Source organism: Eptatretus burgeri, chromosome 1 (assembly GCF_056783735.1).
Source record: "Eptatretus burgeri isolate ZD-2024b chromosome 1, Ebu_testis_v1, whole genome shotgun sequence".
In the NCBI taxonomy this organism is placed as follows: domain Eukaryota; kingdom Metazoa; phylum Chordata; class Myxini; order Myxiniformes; family Myxinidae; genus Eptatretus; species Eptatretus burgeri.
The window spans coordinates 146,154,805-146,174,456 of record NC_140961.1 but is presented as its reverse complement, the minus strand read 5'-3'; the positions used below and the strand labels follow the sequence as shown (position 1 = coordinate 146,174,456).

The window sequence follows — 19,652 nt, the reverse complement described above, 5'->3', positions numbered from 1 at the left end:
TTCTTCTTCTTCTTCTTCTTTTTTTCAGACAGCTGAGCTCAGTGCTTGGTCTAAACATGGATCCACTGCATTTTATAGTAGAAAGGTCCATGGCTACTCAAAATCTATGTTATAAAAGGAGTCTTGTCTGTCATTGATGTGCTATAACTTGGGAACGGATTAACGGATTTTGATGAAACCAATGACGGTGGATTCAGGGAACTCCCAGGAAGGTTGGCGATTCAAAAGAAGGAAAGTTTTTTGACTTGTGACATCTATCTATATCTATCTATATCTATCTATCTATCTATCTATCTATCTATCTATCTATCTATCTATCTATCTCTCTCTCTCTCTCTCTCTCTCTCTCTCTCTCTCTCTCTCTCTCTCTCTCTCTCTCTCTCTCTCTCTCTCTCTCTCTCTCTCTCTCTCTCTCTCTCCCCGCACCTCTCTCTCGCACTTCTTGCACCTCTCTCTCATATCCAAATTGTTGACGTAAATTTTTCATAATTTACATCAACGATTTGGCTAGTAGGCATTCCAAATTTGCAGATAACACAAAGCTTGGAGGTAAGGTAGATTACAGATGGGGTGGTGATCAGATTCTGGAAAGTATTGATGCTTTGATTGGGTAAAAAATTGGCAGATTAAATATAACCTGAGCAAGTGTAATTTGTTTGGGATGGGGAAGGGTATTGAAAATACAGCAAGGGGGAATGTTGGAGTGTGACACACAGGAGAAGGATCTGGGGGTGGTTATAGATGTGGGAGATAAACAGGTGGCTATAGAAAAAGTAAATAGGGATTTCAGTTGTATTCATTGGGGGATAAATTCTAAATCCAAAGATGTGGTTTTTATACTGTGTAGGAATTTAGTGAGGCCACATTCATAATATTGTGTATTTTTGTTCCCCACATCTCAGGAAGGACATGGCTGCCACAGAGAGCGTTCGGCGTAGGGCTACCAGCTTGATTCCGGGCCGAGGTAGACTCAGCTCTGAGGAGTGGCGGAAGGAGACAGGGCTCTATACACACTAGAAAGGAGGTGGTTACGAGGAGATATGACAGAGATGTTAAAGATAATGAAGAGGATAGACAAAATAAGTCTAGAACAATCATTCAGCATAACAGACAATGATCAGACCAGGGGGATCAGACCAAGAAGAGAAGAGCTAAAACGGTACGAAGGCAGGGGTCTTTTACTCAGAGAGGAGTGAATGCATAAAATAACCTCCCTGGTAAGGTAGTGGCAGCAGAAACAGGAGATATGTTTAAATTGGAATTAGATAGGTACCTGGAAGCATTGGAGATGGGGGTTATTGGGATATTGACAAGACTTTTGGAGAGCTTTATTATGGATGGGTGATTGTTTGCATCTGTGCAGTGTTTGACTGTGGTGGTCTCATCAAGGGATGGTGTGTGGTTGATGTTCTGCGTTTCTTACCCCAGAACTGCCATTGCCCACTCCCCCCCCACCACCCTAGAATAACAAAACAAAAAGCAAACAAATTAAAAAAATTGCTTTTTTGTTTTTTTTATTTCAATAATTTTGGCACCCTTAAATCATTTTGGCACTCCCCTCTGGGCATGCCACAGTCTCATCCTCTTCCTCCATTGAAATTGTTTCGTTTTGATGGATAAAATTGGTCTGGTATTGATGTGGCACAGGCATGATTAGCCGAATGACCTCTTCTTGTGTTTAATTTTCCAGTATATCCTTGTGTTTCTGATTGAAGGGCAAATCACACCGATATGAGTGTGGTGAGCAGTGGAATATTGTTTATACCTTTATATAAGAGCAAACAATTTAATGCAAAGTATTTTCACATAAATGACAATATATTCGGTGGTGGCAATCAAAATAAATCTCTCCAGCAAGAAAATACATTTTTAGCTTATCTGGAATTGGAATTCCAGATAAGTTATTGTCATTGTGCAGCATACGTTCATCCATCCGTCTCCAATTTCGACTTCTCCGGCCAAACCGCTGGGACGAGCTGGCTGAAATTTGGCAGTAACTTTCCATTCCTGACTGGTAACGGGGATTACAAAGCTCGTTCTCATCACATGGATTTAAGCAGGTCAAAATGGCCGACCTTAGTAAATTTCTTCACAAATCTTCTTCCACCAGACCCACCAGTCAGAATACGACCAAATTTGGGTTGCAATATTAAGACGGGGTCGTAATGTTAAATTGCAGGGGTCACGCCATTCATGTGACCAAAAGTGTGTCAAATTGGTGGCCTTCATAAAGTTGGAGAAAATTGTATAAATGCCCTCAAAAATCTTCCTCTCCAGACCCATCAGTCAGAATGCTAGAAAATTTTGGGTGCATCATTAGGCCAGAGCCGAGATAAGCTCCAGGTCCACTCTTTTTTTAAGTGCCGAAACAGGTAATTTTTTTCTTAATGCAAAAGGAAGTTGGGATGATATGGTAAAAATCATGTAAACAAGTCAGCTAAAGTCACAAGAAATTATCATATCAAACCATCCCACTATTTTTCTTTGAATAATGGTTGTCCTCTGTCCATCCCTGCATCATTTAGAATGATTACCTGTAGATGTTTTTAAGCAGTGAAGCCGCTTCAATATTTGATGATGTCCGTCCATCCATAAAAAACTTAAGTAGAAGAACCTTTCTAACACACTGTGTTTCTACGAAAAATGGATCCTTCTTATGCTTTACTCCACTGAGACCCTTTCAAACTTTGTAGACTCTTTGAGACCACGAAGACCCTCAAGACCCAAAAGTTCCTGAGCACCTAAAAGACCCAGAGGACCCAACAGATCCTGAGAATTCACAAGAGCACAAAGACCCCAAAAAACCCTGAGGAGGAAAAATACCCAGAGGACCCAAAATACCTGGAGGATCCAACATACCCAAATGACAGGAAAAATACCCAAAATACCAAAAAGATCCAAAAATTCCCGAGAACCTAAAAGATCCAAAAGAGCCTGAGAACCCAAAAGACCCCTAAGACCCAATAGACACTTTGCGACTCCACAATAAATGGAGGACGTGTGTGTGTGTGTGTGTGTGTGTGTGTGTGTGTGTGTGTGTGTGTGTGTGTGTGTGTGTGTGTGTGTGTGTGTGTGTGTGTGTGTGTGTGTGTGTGTGTGTGTGTGTGTGTGTGTGTGTGTGTGTGTGTGTGTGTGTGTGGTCGGGGGCGTTTATTTGGGGAGTTCTATGGGAGCGTACTGATATGGAATATGAGACACCAAAATGATCATGATCTCCTTATTTGATTAGGCTCGTTAACGACAAAGTACCAGGAAGAATTCCCATGTTTTAAAGGCACGCCATGTTAAGGTATATAGAGCAGCGTAATAGGTCCTTCCACAGAATGGCATTCTATTTACAAAATAAATAACAAAAATAATGAAACTTTGCAACAAATCATCTAATAACACTGAACAACAAAATTTTTTTACTGGAGATGTGTAAAGTGATTTAGACTAATTTGGGTACGCTGATTTCAAAAATCATAACCGTTTTGCTGTATCACGTCAGGATTTTCAGGAACAGAAATATTCCCATTGCCTAGAAGTCAGGATTTCAATGAAATTTACAAAAATTCATTTATTTCATCATGAATGCTTCAAAATTATAGAAATTACAGAAAAACTCCACTAGAATGTAATTAAAAATGCTTTAGGCATTTGGCTTTGCGTTTGTGCTGCTCTGTGTCAGTTTCACGATGCAGGAACCAGCAGAAATCGCCCATCATGTTCGGGTTGTGCCGCCCTTGGTAACGCGTCTCCATGAGTGAAATCTCTTGGTGGAATCGCTCGCCGTGCTCGTCCGAGACTGCTCCCAAGTTGTCAGGGAAGAAGTTCAGGTGCTGGTGTAGGAAATGGATTTTCAGGGACATCCTGGAGCCAAGTTTCCTGAAGGACTCCAGCAGCTGCTGCACTATTTCTTCATAGTTGTCCGCGCGCTCGTTCCCCAAGAAGTTGTCCGTCACAGCTTTGAAGCTCCTCCACGCTGCCAGCTCTTTGGGGTTTAGAGTTGTCGGAAAAGTTTCGTCCTTCATAATCTGTCGGATTTGCGGTCCAACAAAGACACCAGCCTTGATCTTGGCCTCCGACAAGGTGTTGCCAAACTTTTCATTGAGGTATAAAAACCCACGCCCATTCAGATCCATTGCCCGTACAAAACTTTTCATCAAGCCGAGCTTTATGTGGAGTGGTGGAAGGAAAACCTTGGCTGGGTCGACAAGGGCGACATGCTTCACGTTGTGTCGACCAGGTACATGCTCTTTTCGCTCTTCCCAATCTTTCTTCGTCCAGTGATTCTTGTCGTCTCTGCTATCCCAGAGACAAAGGAAGCACATGTATTTCGTGTAGCCTGACTGCAGCCCTAACAACAGCGCCACCACTTTCAAGTCTCCGCAGATGTGCCAGTTGAAGTCATTGTACTTGATGGAATCAAGCAGCTGCCGCATAGTCTCATAGGTCTCTGTCATGCCGAACGCGTGAGCCAGTGCGACTGATGGTTTCTCGTTGCCATTGTGGAGCAAAACAGCCTTCAAGCTGTTCTTCCCCGAGTCGATGAAGAGGCGCCAGTCTGCAGGATCGTGATCACACCCAAGTTCTTTCAACAGACCGTTGATGTCACTGCAGAATGTCATCGTGTCTTCCATCTCAAAGAACTCAGCCATGTCTCTGTGACGTGCTCTGAACAAGGATATCTTGGTGTTAGGTTCAAGTAGATTCCACTGCTGCAGCCTTGATCCAAGCAGCTCTGCCTTCGCCTTTGACAGCGAGAGATCTCTTACAAGATCATTTAAGTCTCCCTGGTTCAGAAGGTGTGATTCTTGAGTGTCGGGTTCAAAAGGTTCATCATCACCATCCTCTTCACCACTGCTTACAGCTATGTTCTGATCAGCTGGAGGTGTTGGAACGGGGTTCTCGTCATCATGAGGCACAGGTTTACGAGCAGATACGCAGTCAGTGTACTTGATGTGACCTTTATTCTTCTTGTTGAAGCCGGCAATGCTTGTGCAGCAGAAATAACAATCATCATGATGATTCTGCGGCTCACGCCATATCATGGGCACCGCAAATGGCATGCTCGCGCGCTTGCCCACCAACCACTGAGTCAAGGTTGTGTGACAGCTTGTGCAGCAGATGTGTGGTGCCCAGCTCTGTTCTTGGTCCCCCACCTTACACCCGAAGTAGTGAAAGTAGGCGGCCTTCATTTTCACTGCTGTAGATATACTTCGCTGTTGATCTTTTTTGGTATACCGACCACAGACATAACAGAAGTTGTCAGGATGATTGGTACAGGAACGCCTACTCATCTTTATCTGAAAGAAAGAAATATAACACAAGTTAACAACAATTGTACGAAATAGACATGTTAAAGACATATGTAAATTTCATTGAAATCCTGACTTCTAGGCAATGGGAATATTTCTGTTCCTGAAAATCCTGACGTGATACAGCAAAACGGTTATGATTTTTGAAATCAGCGTACCCAAATTAGTCTTAATCACTTTACACATCTCCAGTAAAAAAAAAATTTTGAAATTTGTTGTTCAGTGTAATTAACACTAATAATATTAACAGCAATAATAATTGTATAATTTGGCAAGAATAATAATGAACATATAATGTCCGCTCTCGCCCAAGCACATTTGAGCTTGGTAAAAGGCCAGCTCATTCTTAAGCAGTTCAGCAGGCAGGTGTGCAACAAGGCCTTGAAGCCCAATGAAAATTTGTTCTAATGGACTAACTGGCCCACGTGAAATTATAAAGGCTAATTCTTATGGATTTTGTTCATTTCTCGGCTTTGTCGATTTCATATTAAAAATGCCAAACTGAATCGCTTCCTTCAGAAATGGGTGTGGTTTTTTGTTTCCTGTAGATTAGGGTTTTCACAGGAAAAAATTATTATCATCAAGCAGACATTCGATTGCTTGAAAGAAGAAGCTGTTCGAGGGTCACACTTGGTGAATCAGAGCTGCTTTATCCGTACCTGTAACATTTGAGTATTTTCCATCAGCACAAGGGATGCAATGAAAACAGCAAAAGGGTCTGCCCTTTTTGGCAACCTTTCTTGTACCTGGGGTACACTCTTCAGAGCAAACTGACTGTGGAATCTGGAATGAGAAAAATTAAAATACATAGATACAAAATGGAATATATACAACATAAATATATAAACATATATACACATTCGCATATGTGTTATAAATAAATACACTTCTATACACATTGGTGTATATATATATATATATATATATATATATATATATATATATATATATATATATATATATATATATATATATATATATATATATATATATATATATATATACATACATACATACTCTACTGATCAGAAGTTTTAGAACACCCCAATTTTTCCAGTTTTTACTGAAATTCTAGCAGTTTAATGTTTAAATGTACTCTGAAATTAAAGCATACGACAACAACAAGCCTTTTAAGGCCATTTTCACTGCACAAGCAGGGGTTAGTCTCTGAAATTGAAGCAGAGAACAAATGTACAATTGCAGGTAAAAAATAAATCCTGGACTCATTTTGTTGAACAAAATTTAATCTAAATTTTTGACTCATCAAAGTAGCCACCCTTTGTAGATATACCAGCCGAACAAACTCATGGCATTCTTTCTCCAATGGAAATCAAATATTGTTCGGAAAGTTCTTCCCAACACTGTTACAGAAGTTCCCACAATTTTTTTGTATTTGTAAGTTGCTTTTCTTTCACCCTTTCTGTCCAGTTCATGCGAAACCAGCTCGATGGGGTTAAAGTCTGGAGACTGTGCTGGCCATTCCATGATTTGAAGCCTACCGTCTTGTTCTTTTCTTCTAAGGTAGTTCTGACATAGCCTGGAGGTATGTTATGGGTCGTTATCTTACTGTAGGATGAACCCCTGACCAACTAGGCGTAGACGAGAGCATGGCGCTGCAAAATGCTGTGGTAGCCCTTTTAGTTCAGAAGCCAGTCACTCTGTGCAAGTCGCCGACTCTGGATCCAGAAAAAGAGCCCCAGATCATTATGCTTCCTTCTACGGGGGCTCTGCGCTGGGCCGCGCTATGAGAGGGTGTAGGGCAGCCCGGAATCATGGCGAAACCCAATCCTTATCCGTGTATCGTAAGAGGCGACCAGGGTTGCGTCAGGAAGGGCATCCGGCGTAAAACCTGTGCCAAATCAGTATGCGGATCATAACGGATGATCCACTGTGGCGACCCCTAATGGGAGCAGCCGAAAGAAGAACAACAACACATCATCATGCTTCCTTGTCCATGTTTGACAGTTGGTTTCACACACTGAGGAACCATCGGCCCTCTTGAGCTCCTGACCACTTACAAAGCTTTTGTCCGTAGCCTGATGGAGTACTGCTCTCTCCTCTGGGCTGGTGCTCCTGCCTCCCACCTTTCTCGACTTCACGCTGTCGAAACCAGGGCTTTTAAGATCATTGGCATCTCCCGCAATGAAGCTGAGTCTTTGGGCCTCTCACTCAATCACCGCAGGTTGGTCGGTGGTCTTTCTGTCTTCTACCGACTCCTCTCCAGCCTTGCCCCCCCTGCTCTCTCTGCGATTTGTCCCAACCACATTTCCACAGGGCGCTCAAGGTCCGCCAACAACCCCCTTCTGGTAAAACTACCAAAATCACGAATCACTGCTCATCTTCACTCTTTCATTCCTCTTTTTTCCCGCCTTTGGAATAAACTTCCTCACTCTATTCTTTCCCATTCTTCCCTTCAGGCTTTCAAAACAGCTGTTCACCACCACCTCTTATCTTCCCCCATCCAAATCCTCGATCTTTTCTACCCCCGATAATCCACCCAAGCCCACTTCCTTCAATTCTCCTGCTTTCCTTCCTGAAAGTCCCTTTAATGTCCATCTTCCCCTCGCCATGTTCCCCGTCCCATCCCCATCCCTCTCCCTTCCACAGTTCACCTGTGTCTGTTCCCCAATGTTTTGTCCCTTCCACTCCCGCCCCTCTTGTCTCATGCCTCCTTGCTGTGAGTTGTGTGTTAGCTCTCATACGAGCCTCGACCAAGGTATAAAAAAAAAAAAAAAAAAAAAAAAAAAAAAATCCCTTCGCCTACTCAATGGTGTACAAAACCCTGCATGATGAACCGAAGATTTCAAATTTTGATTCATCGGTCCAAAAGACCTTCCATTTTTCAGTAGTCCACTGGTGGTGCTTCATGGCCCAGGCAAGCCTCTTTTTCTTATTTTGCCATCTTAGCAATGGCTTTCTTTCTGCCACTTGACCTGTCAAACCTGCAGCTCAAAGTCTTCTCTTCACAGTTGCAACCGAGACTTCCTTACTACAACCAGTGTTAAACTGTGCTTGAAGTTGCTGTCCTGTGAGCCTCTTATCACGCAAGCTGTTGACTCTCAGAAACTTGTCTTCTGATTGTGTTGTAGCTCTGGGTCTGCCAGAAATCTTCCTGTCAGAGTTTCCTCCAGTTTCCAAGTGCTTTTGATGGTGTAGAAAACTGTACTCACTGACACCTTGGCTTTTTGTAATTCCTCCAAAACAAATACATCCACTTTTAAGGGTTATAATGGTCTATCTGTCTTCCTTTGTTAATTGTCTTTTTCTCGCCATTATGATCGCAATATACTACTTCCTGAAGTGCAATATTGTCCAAATAATGCTTCAGAGGGTGTAGCAATACAGTCTGTTTCAACACTGCTTTTCTATAGACAGAGGGTTTGCAACTAATCAACAAAAGCTGGGACACCTGTTGGAATTGTTTGCATCAACTTTCAAGGCTAAATTTACTTTCATTGCTGCAGAACAACTACAGTTGCTGACCCATTACTTATTCCCTGAAAATGACCTTTTTTAACAACTCTGAAATTTACATTATTTTTCAGTTTTTGGAAACCTAAACTTTTCTTTTAACCTCTGATAGGTTACCGCTTCGCTTTGTATCATTTCAGGTTATTCCTTGGAGTTGAACTGCTTAAATTTCAGTAAGAACTGGAAAATTTGGGGTGTTCTTAACTTTTGACCGGAAGAGTATATATATATATATATATATATATATATATATATATATATATATATATATATATATATATTCACTTAAACACACCACACCCACACGTTCAGTGAACTACATAGAACAACAAAAAATCAAGTAGAATTAGAAAGTAGAATAGCACTCGTAAGAGTGCATATCTCTGCCAGGAAGAACGGTTTCCTTTTTGTATCCCAATGACAGGCCGGATCTGTCTCCAGACCTGAACCAAAGTCCATTCAACTTGTTCTTGTCACCTCCCCATCTTATTCACCATGTTTTGCTATCATACGTCCCCAACAGTAAATGTGAGCAAATATACCCGATGTAAATATTTTTGTCCCTAAGAAGCTATAATTGCCTCTTATGTGTGTTATTTTATTGATTAATGTAATATATAATTTTAATTTTTGGGTAAATATGTCTTTTATTTACTTTCCTCTACTATTTGGAATTATTCTTCCTCCTTAAAATATCTAATTTGTGATTTATTTAGACTGTATCACCTGCATTTTAGTTGATTCTTACAAGAAATATGTAATCAGATTAAGTCGTCTTTTCCTGTAATGTAACCCTGAAACTAAACTGATCATTACCAGGTCTCTCGTTTTTGGCATCTTTCATTGGTGAAGGATGACTGAAAACAAAATTAAAAATTCTCGTTTCTGGATCTTCATCTAAATCCAATCAAGTCATAGTTGTCACACACCCAACCTGTCCACCACGTTTTGTCTAAATCCATCCATAATTTTTGAGATATCATGCTGACAGACAGACAGACAGACAGAGAGATAGACAAACAGACACGGATAAAAACATAACCTCCATCCACCATCAGTGTGACGATCAAATGATCTGATGAACCAAGTGTATAATTAACTCAATAAATTTCACGATACAATCCACTGTACCTGTGTGCCATGTTCACCATTCCACAAAATGTTTTCCAACTGTACATCCAGCTGTTGCTTTGATGGGACGTTTGAATCATAACTTCCCACAGTTTTTACCACAATGCCTCCATTTCCATCTCTTTGCCAGTTTACGATCTCATAAAGAGCTGGTGGATCTCCATTGTCATCAAAGTGCATCGTATCATTGTGTTTACTTACAAAGCTTACTCGTTTCAGGTAGATTATTAGCTAGTCAATGATTATTAATCAAAAAGGGTGAAAACAAAAAACAAGGATCAATGTATGGCAATTTAGGAGAGAAAATCAAAAGTGAAAAAAAAAACTCATGAATGATCAGAAAATATTGTTTTTATCCATGCAGTGAATTAAGGTACCCTGTGTAAAACAGCATGTTTTATTTTCAATCTCAAGATTTATCTTCTCAGACGACAGTGATTCCTCTTGACACTCCTACATTTGAATTTTGTGGCCACATGGTTCTGCTATTCATCGCACAACTCGTTAAATTCAGTCAAAATCATACAAAAAAGCATCGCAGGAGATGACGTGCTCCTTTTCCTCAGAGCTTGTTAATAGGTGTCTTATATCCCCGTGGAAACACTAGTATTTAAAACAATTAAATTGCAACTGTCCTCATAGAAATGGTTGCTAGTACCAGCAAAGAGCTCGCGGTCTGCGTTGACGGTGAAAGATAATAAAAACAGGATAATTAAATGGTTAAAGTAAACCGCCATATAAAATCATGAAGCACTGACGTTTCAGGCCTTGCCCTTCATCAGAACAAAAGAGGGTCGCAGTGGAGGAACAAAAATAGTTGGTATTTCCAGCATAGAAGTTTTGCTATCATCTGTCTGTGTTGAAAGTCTGCGTCGACGGCACAAGATAATAAAAACAGGAGAATTAAATTCTCTGATGAGGGGAAAGATGCAAAACACCAGCACTTTGGGATCTTTTACAGCGGATAACTTTAACCATTTTATTTTTTTGTTGTTATTGCTGTCCCGAGTTGACTCTGACCTGCTAATACCATGACCATGCTGTGAATATAAAAGAAAACCCAAGGGAGAAACACTGACCTATCTCTAAAAACCAAACATGCCGTTAATAACGTGCCAAGAGGTAGATATATATGTGTAAGTGAAAATATTATATGTGATTAACCCTTTCAAAATGCAGCAAAGATTATCCCCAAAACATTTCCACAGTATATAAAATAATTGTTTAAAAAAAATAATAATAAACGTACAAAAGACTATCTTGAAAATTTCCGAATGCTACTTTACAGATGACGAGCAGAGTACCCACTCTCTGGATGAGTCGAGTTTGCACATTACTTGCAGAAAGAAACTATAGTCTGTGTTTTGAAACAATAATATAGATGTTTGCATGGTATGTCATAAAAGGTTCTAGAATCTAGATAGTCTAAAGTTCTGAAGGATATGTTCCAATAGTAGTTGGGGTCTAAGGGGTTTTAGAGGGTCTAATCTCTCAAGCATGTAAAAAGGGAATCTTTTTGGCACACACCACAAACATCTATAATCTTTTTGCAAAACACAGAATATACATTTTTATGCAAGTAATGTGCAAAGTTGACCCACCCAAGGGGTGGGTATATAATAATATCAGAAATGGCCAGACATTTTCACAAGCTAAAATTGGTTCTTATTAAAGAGAGTAAATTATACGCTACTCACTTGCCATGGTTTAAAGTCCATTATATGAGCACAGGAACTATTTATGAATGGGCCCTTTCCTGGAACACAGGTGTGCAAGTCATTTAATCCATGTGCAACAGTGTACACAGCCATGTACGCATTGTACGTGTGACGGAGTTGGGAAACATCCGTGAAAAACGTTTTGATCTCCTGTAGGTTCTCTTTGCCTGAACAAGATCTTTTGTTATCAGTTATGTCTGTCACACTCCATGTGCAGCTGAATATAGATTCCCACAATTCCAGCAAGAAATCATTCAATGACTTTTGAGGGAAGATATGTGGTTCATCTTTGAGTATTCCCTGAGAATAAGTTAGGTTAGACAATTCATAAGCAAAGGCAGAAAAATTTACATTTAAATTTAATTCAAAAATTACGTGATGATTGTAGAACATCGCATGAAGATATAACTTGTCAATGACAATTTCAGATGTAAAAGAAAATCCGGATATGATCATCGGACAGCTCACTCTGAAATGTATTCCTTCACACCAATTAGTTTGTGAATAAGAAATGATGCCAATCAATGATAAATTGAGAATCTGACTTGGGATATCAGTTTGTGGCTGAAAAGGGTTCATTCTGCTCGATGAGTTAATTCTCATTGGAATACTGAATATAATAGTTACTGCAATTACTCGAAAATCTTCAGATAATTTAAAGAGTTTTGTTTGAAGAGATGGAAACTGAAGAGAGTTTGAAGAGATAGAAACTCTCTCCTTCATATACTTTATAGGCTTTGCTTGGTCATCTACCAAAGACCATCAGCCTTTACTTTCATTTAAATTTTGAACAGAATTATTGTTTTTTTTTTTTCCAGTATCAAACAAGAATGTAAGTGCTTAAATTTTAAAGCCATTTGATGATTCCTCAATAAGCTATTAATGTCTAATCTCTGTAATTTGTTTGAGAAGCTTCAGAATGCTAACTTACTTCATGATTGGAGTTTAATTTCTGGTTTGATGAACTCAAAAAGAGTTCTCTCTTTTTTATATTTTTCTTTGGTAAGATTGGTTTTAATTTCTTCAAAAATCCTTGGAGACCTGGAATCATGCCCCGCTTCCAGGCAACACCAATAGTACCATACAGGGTATCAGCATAGCGTGGCACACTTATTAGAGGTGATGCTGCCCAAGGGGAGCTTGCTATCCATGTTTTTCCAGAAATGTTCCTCCTCAAGAGTTCTTCAGCAAAGGGCACGATGTCTTGTTCACTAGAATATATGATGATGGCTCTTGCCTTTGTTTCTGATACAATATCACCTTTTCAGTGAACAAAACAACATTTATATAGAAGAGGACATACTCACAATTTCAAAGGCAAAATGCATGATAACAACTTAATTTAAAAAAATCTTTAGTCATGAAATAACAACATGAATTGCAAATCAATACCCATTACACATACCAAAGTATAAACACAGCGTGTATTTTTTTTACATTCTATTGCTTTTCAAGTCTCAATAATCCTTCATGTAAGAAAATCCCTGAGGAGAAAACATTACAATATTTTACCTCTGCCACAGATGGTGGATGGAAGTTATTTTTTCACCCCTGTTTGTTTGTCTGTGAACAGGCTATCTCAAAAAGTTATGAAACAGATTCGGATGAAAGTCTGTGAACTGTTTAGGTGTATGACAAGGATGAATTGATTAGATTTTGATGAACATCCAGATCTGGATACTAGAATTCTGAAAGTGATTATTTGTCATTGAGAGAGAGGGCCAAAAACCATATAAAATGTTTAGCCTGGTGGATTGTCCTTTGCTCTACAGTGTCCTCTGAGTTATATACTCTCCTCCTCACAAGGAAGTTTCTTATCTTATATAATATGTGAGTGTGTGTGTGTCTTTAACAATCCTTCCCACCAGTTGGTTTGGACAGCTGCCCTAACTCCACCAACAATTGTACCCCTTATGCGTATTTAAGATGCTTCACAAAGACGATAATTAATTTACGATCATTTATGAACTCAAATTTATTCACACAATTACGCAACTCATAATCACTGATTAAACAATGAACAAATATCACCTGTCGCTTCACTGAAGTGAATGCTGTAAAAGGGGAGGGAGAGAGGGTTGGGGGAGAGAGAGGAAGGAGAGTGAGGAGGTGGAGGAGGAAAAAGAGAGGAGGAAGGGGGAGCAAGGAGGGAGGAAGGGAGAGAGAGGAAGGGAGGGAGCAAGAGTGAGGAGGGGTAGGGAAATGATGGCAGGGTGAGGTGAGAGGAAGGGAAGGCAGACGTGCGTTGGAGCATTAATTTTATCATTCATTCTGTCTCATCGTAATGCTTCTGCATAGAATAACAGTGAAGATGGAAACAAAATAATATCTGAAATCTATTTTCTACCGGTCATACTATAAATACCACCCAGAGCCAAACAATGTTTGGACACATCCAGAGACAAACTCCCGCCTGGATATGTCCGGAGATAAATACCATCAAGACACGCCTGGAGACGAACCCCACCTGGGCACGTCCTGAAATGAACAATGACCAGAAAAAACCACCGTTCAGACAAGTTTGGGGATAACCACCGTCCAGAAATAACCACCGTCCAGATACTTCCAGAGACAGCAAGAGATAGAGAGAGCGGGAGGACAGAGTGAATCAGGTGTGAGAGCAGGGTACTGCACTATTGGGAGGGGGTAGAGCAAGGGTGGGACAAAGAAAGAGAGTGGTAGAGAAAGGAGAGTTAGCAAAGAGAATATGTTGTGCTTTATGAACAACACACACACAATAACACACACACACACACACACACACACACACACACACACACACACACACACACACACACACACACACACACACACACGCTTGGCCGATATCGGAAATTTTTCTGGACTCGGCAGATTGGAAGACGGTGTAATTCCCGATGGCAGTATGTCCTGTCTTCATCCCAAAAACCTTGAGTAGCTTTTACCGAAAAACATCATTTCATTTATACAGATGTTTAAAATAGATGTACACAAACATTAAACGTTATAAACAGCTGTGTGTGTGATGGGTGGAAACAAATGGCTTGGTAATTGAGAAAACGCGTTAATATGGCAAAAGGCCCAGAAATCAGGCTTTATCAAATATATTTTGCTTTGAAACTCACAAAAATAAACCTTTTAAGCTTTGTAAAGCACACCCAATGACCACTTTCTATAGAAACAGTCACAAGGACAAAGGAAAACCTGATAAAACCTCTTTAAGATACGGGATAAAACTTTTCCACCATGGCACCCCTAATTGGCATCGCATGCCCACCCACCTGCAGAAAGTCCCAACAGGTCCAAATATACCCATATGTACCATGTCTGTATGCATGGTATATGTACCCCCACCTTGGAGTAACTGTAGACTGGACATCTTGATCAGGACAAGAACTGTACCGCTATTGACTGTAAGATGCTTGGCAAGTGGCTTCAGCACTCAATCAAGCACTTGAATTGGATGTCTCACTTGACAAGCGATTGCCGATTGCCATCGATAAACCCATGCACTCAGAAAAATCCAAGGAAAATCCCAATTTGTCAGTATTAGTCAAATGATCACTTTCCAGCATTCGTAAGTGCTGCCAAAGTTCAATTTTGGGGCTTTAATTTTGTAATTTGGCTTAATTAAAGAGATTCTCGAGGTTAAGGCATTTGCAGAAATGAAATAAAGCCAGAAACGCTGGTGTCTCTAGGCATTTATAAGCATTGCAATGTATCCAGCGATTCATAGGTATTATGAACAGGGATTGGATGATATGAGTGAGGAAAGTGAAAAAAAAACTTTATCGTGAACAAATCATTGTGGCCTGTTCCAAGTCAAGGCATGGTTGAGCAGGCCAAAAATCATGATGGTTTCAGATCCCAGTGATGCAATCCAGAATATGCCTTAAGACCCCATAGAGAGTGGTGGCTGAGGATCAGCTGATGAAGGATATAATTAAATAAGGACATTAATTATCTTCAAAAGGTGTGTTTTAATTATTCCAAACACCCAAATTTCACTCATGCACTTCCTTGGAGTTTTCTTCGTGTGCATGCAAAGTTTGAGGCTGCTAGGTTTCATGGTTTTGGAGTTATGGAGGACACACACACACACACACACACACACACACACACACACACACACACACACACACACACACACACACACACACACACACACACACACACACACACACACACACACACACACACACACACACACACACACACACACACACACACACACACACACACACACACACACACACACACACACACACAGTTTTTCCATGTGATCTATTCCAATAAATTTCAAACCACCGACAACAATAAACCATGACCATTAGGACGTCCACTTCCTGTTTAGATCGCACTTTTTGTGAATAGAGTTACTTGCATGAAGAGCTAAATATTCCAATTTTCAATGAGGTAATGAATAAATATGTAAAGATGATACTACAATTTGCCTTTTTGCTTTGAAGAATGGGAATAAAGGGAGAGTATGGTGTTATGTGTGGTTGAAGAATTTCGGTGGTGAGGTGGCTTGAAGACATATTTCAATCTTACAGCCACCATATTGGTGCCCACTGCTTTATGAAGGCAAGGATGCCTCAGAGCTGTCATATTCACAATCGCGATGCACTCCCTGTACATGTTCCCTTCATTTTAAAACTACCAACGTGACGGCTGAAAGGATGTTGAGCCGATCGGTGTTAAGGCCTTGTGAAGATTGGCCTCAACGATTGAGACAGCGGTCGATGAATGTATGCACCACTCAAATAGCTATGTAGCAGTCTCTCAAGCAGAGAGTAAACCTGTGTAGTTTGAAATTTGTCTGAGATCATTGCCTACTTTTGACCCTGAGATGTAGGACAGGCGTCTCGGGGATTTGGCAAGGTAATTGTTGTTGTGCTGCATGTAAACTGTTCCAAGATAATTACTTTGTTTGCATAAGTCTACTTGAATGCTCCTATAACTTAGTTACAAATAATTCAAAGACAAATATGAAAAAAAATGCATTCACGTTCAAGGGAAAAGTTTAATTCATAACCGCAGCCTTGCTTTCCAGTCCTTGGGGTTTGGGAGACCCTGCAAAGTTGTTGCTGTGCTATATAATGTTTATAGAATATTTTTTCATTGCATGAATGTCACATGAGGTGTCGTCCACCAGACATGAGGTGTCGTCCACCAGACGGCGGTCTCCTTGGGTTAACCTGAGGCGGTCCCTTCGGGTGGGTACCTGGAATGTCCTATCCCTAAGAGAGGATGATCACCTGTCTCTGTTATCATCTGAGCTCAAGCGTTTGGACATCGGGATTGCAGCTCTCTCTGAGGTTCGGAGACCGGATTGCGGCGAGATAATGGTGGGTGGTTACACCTACTATTGGTCTGGTCGCTCTGATGGTTACCATACCCAAGGAGTTGCTGTAGCTGTGTCCAATAAGCTGACCCCAATGATAATTGAGGTAACACTGGTCAACGAGCATATTATGAGATTAAGGATTCGCCACTCCTTAGGTGTCATTTCCCTGGTCTCTATTTATGCTCCGACTGAGGAGAGTGATCTCACCGTGAAGGACACATTCTACGCCACACTCGAGTCTGTGGTTGATCAGTGCCCCAGACGAGATACACTTCTAGTCTTGGGGGATTTCAATGCATCGACTGGAACTGATAGGGATGGTTATGAGGTGTGTGTTGGTCCCCATGGGTCAGGAACTATGAACCAGAATAGCACTAAGTTCCTTGACTTTGCAAGAAGTCATGGACTTAAGGTGGCTGGTTCATGGTTTCAGCGCCCGCAAGCTCATCGCTGGACTTGGTATTCCAACGCTGGCAGTGTGGCAAAGGAGATTGACCATGTCCTCATTGGAGGATGATCCAGAACTGCAGGGTCTACCGGAGTGCTCAGTTCCTCAATACTGACCACAGGCTTGTTGTAGCAACTCTAAAGCTGCACCTTAAATCCTGGAGAATGGTACCATCCCAGCCTAGGCTGGATGTTGCCAAGCTCAGGGATGAGAGAGTAGCTGAGGAGTTTGCGAACAGGGGGAGTGGACACTTGGGGGGTCTGGGTGCTTTGGGGGGTCCTGAAGAGTTGTGGAGCACCTTCAAGACCACCGTCCTTGATGTTGCCGGTGGATGCCTTGGAGTTCACCGCAGGGCAAAGAAGAATTTTGTCTCTCAAGGGACACTGGATACCATTGACCAGAGTCGCAGGGTCAGGCTGAATGGCAGAGCTGAGCTGTTCAGGGAGCTGAGGCGTAAAACTGTACGTGCACTGAGGGTGGACAAGGAGGCCTATGTGCGAGGAATCTGTGAGGGGGTAGTCAAGGGTGTTACAATCCCTGTTGCTGACCCTCAAATCAACTGTGGTCCACCATCGCTTGTGGAAACACGGGCTGCGGTGAACCAGTTGAAATGGGGCAAAGCTCCAGGGATCTGTGGCATCCATGCTGAACTTCTCAAGGCTGGTGGAAATGCTGCACTCGTGTCGTTGCATGCAGTTTTGTGCTCTGCCTGGAACACAGGCATCATCCCAACTGACTGGAAGAGGGGCCTTGTTGTCCCTCTCTGGAAAGGGAAGGGTGATCGCCAAGACTGCAACAACTACCGAGGGGTGACGCTGCTCTCAGTGCCGGGCAAGGTCTTTGCTCGGATAATTCTTGATAGGGTTCGCCACCATCTGCTTGAGCACCAGCGTCCAGAGCAGTCAGGCTTTACACCAAAGAGGTCAACGATTGACCGTATCCTTGCACTTCGTGTCCTCACCGAACGCAGACGAGAGTTTCGGCAGGGGCTGCTTGCAGCCTATGTTGATCTCTGTAAAGCGTTCGATTCAGTGAATCGGGATGTCCTCTGGAGGATTCTTGGTCTTCGTGGGGTGCCACTGAAACTGATCGATCTGATGTCTGAACTCTACTCTGGTACTGAGAGTGCTGTGAAGTGTGGTGGTACCATCTCTGACTTATTTCCAGTTGTTACTGGAGTCCGTCAGGGATGTGTACTTGCCCCCACACTTTTCAGCACTTGTATGGACTGGATTTTTGGGAGGATGTCGGAGAGATCAAGTTGCGGTGCATCGTTTGGCAATGTCAAGATCTCGGACCTTGATTTTGCAGATGATGCAGTCATCTTTGCGGAGACTTTAGACATCCTCTTGGGGGCCCTCGAGGTGCTGAATGAGGAGTCGGAGCCATTGGGATTACGGATTTCTTGGGTCAAAACTAAGATCCAGGCTTTCGGTGACATCTTGGATGCTGCTGTCCTGTCTGTGTCTGTTTGTGGTGAGGATGTTGAGGTCGTGGATAGATTCACTTACCTTGGCAGTGATATTCATGTCTCCGCAGGTTGTGAGCCAGAGGTCAATAGACGTCTGGGTCGGGCCTGGGGAGTCATGGATTCACTGGATCATGGGGTGTGGTGCTGCCGGTACCTGTGCGGGAGGAAGAAAGTCCGAGTCTTCAGGTCCTTGGTACTTCCAGTCTTGCTCTATGGGTGCGAGACTTGGACTTTGACCAAGGATCTGAGACGGAGACTTAATTCCTTTGGTACCAGGTCTCTTCGGAGAATCCTTGGCTATCGCTAGTCGGATTTTGTGTCCAACGAGCGGTTGCTGAGAGAGACTCGGATGAGATTTGTTACCTGCATAGTCCGTGAGCGTCAGCTGCGGCTGTATGGACATGTGGCTCGTTTTCCTGACGCTGATCCTGCTCACCAGATTCTCTCAGCGAGGGAGTCTCATGAGTGGAGGAGGCCAGTGGGCCGACCACGTGCCTCATGGTTGCAGCAGGTTGACCATCATCTCAAGGAGATGGGGATGGGCCTGGCATCTGCCTGGGGGATGGCCAGACGGAGGCTCCTGGAGTACCGGCGGAAATTGGACGCAGCGACGCGCTGTTCTGGCACATGCTCCCATACCTGACCTGACCTGATGAATGTCCTTGGATACTCCTATAACTTTCCAATAATTCCGTGGCATAAATATAAAAATATTTCATTCAGGTTAGAGGGAAAAGCTTCCGACCATTACATTCCGACCTCAGGTTTGCCTAATTACCTCATC

The 19,652-nt window shown here is 42.0% G+C and overlaps 1 protein-coding gene across 1 annotated transcript in view; it reads right to left on the bottom strand.

The window, feature by feature from the left end:
* Nucleotides 1–1,497: 1,497 nt before the first annotated feature.
* The window catches only part of LOC147035700 (vomeronasal type-2 receptor 1-like), a 54,247-nt gene continuing 36,092 nt past the window's right edge, over nucleotides 1,498–19,652 (bottom strand). Inside the window, exons 2-4 of the mRNA XM_085869139.1 lie at nucleotides 11,600–11,920; nucleotides 5,960–6,083; nucleotides 1,498–1,705 (exon numbers count right to left, since the gene is read on the bottom strand). Of these exons, the coding sequence (XP_085725265.1) occupies nucleotides 1,578–1,705; nucleotides 5,960–6,083; nucleotides 11,600–11,920 (573 nt within the window). The 3' untranslated portion in view covers nucleotides 1,498–1,577. The remainder of the gene's footprint in view (nucleotides 1,706–5,959; nucleotides 6,084–11,599; nucleotides 11,921–19,652) is intronic.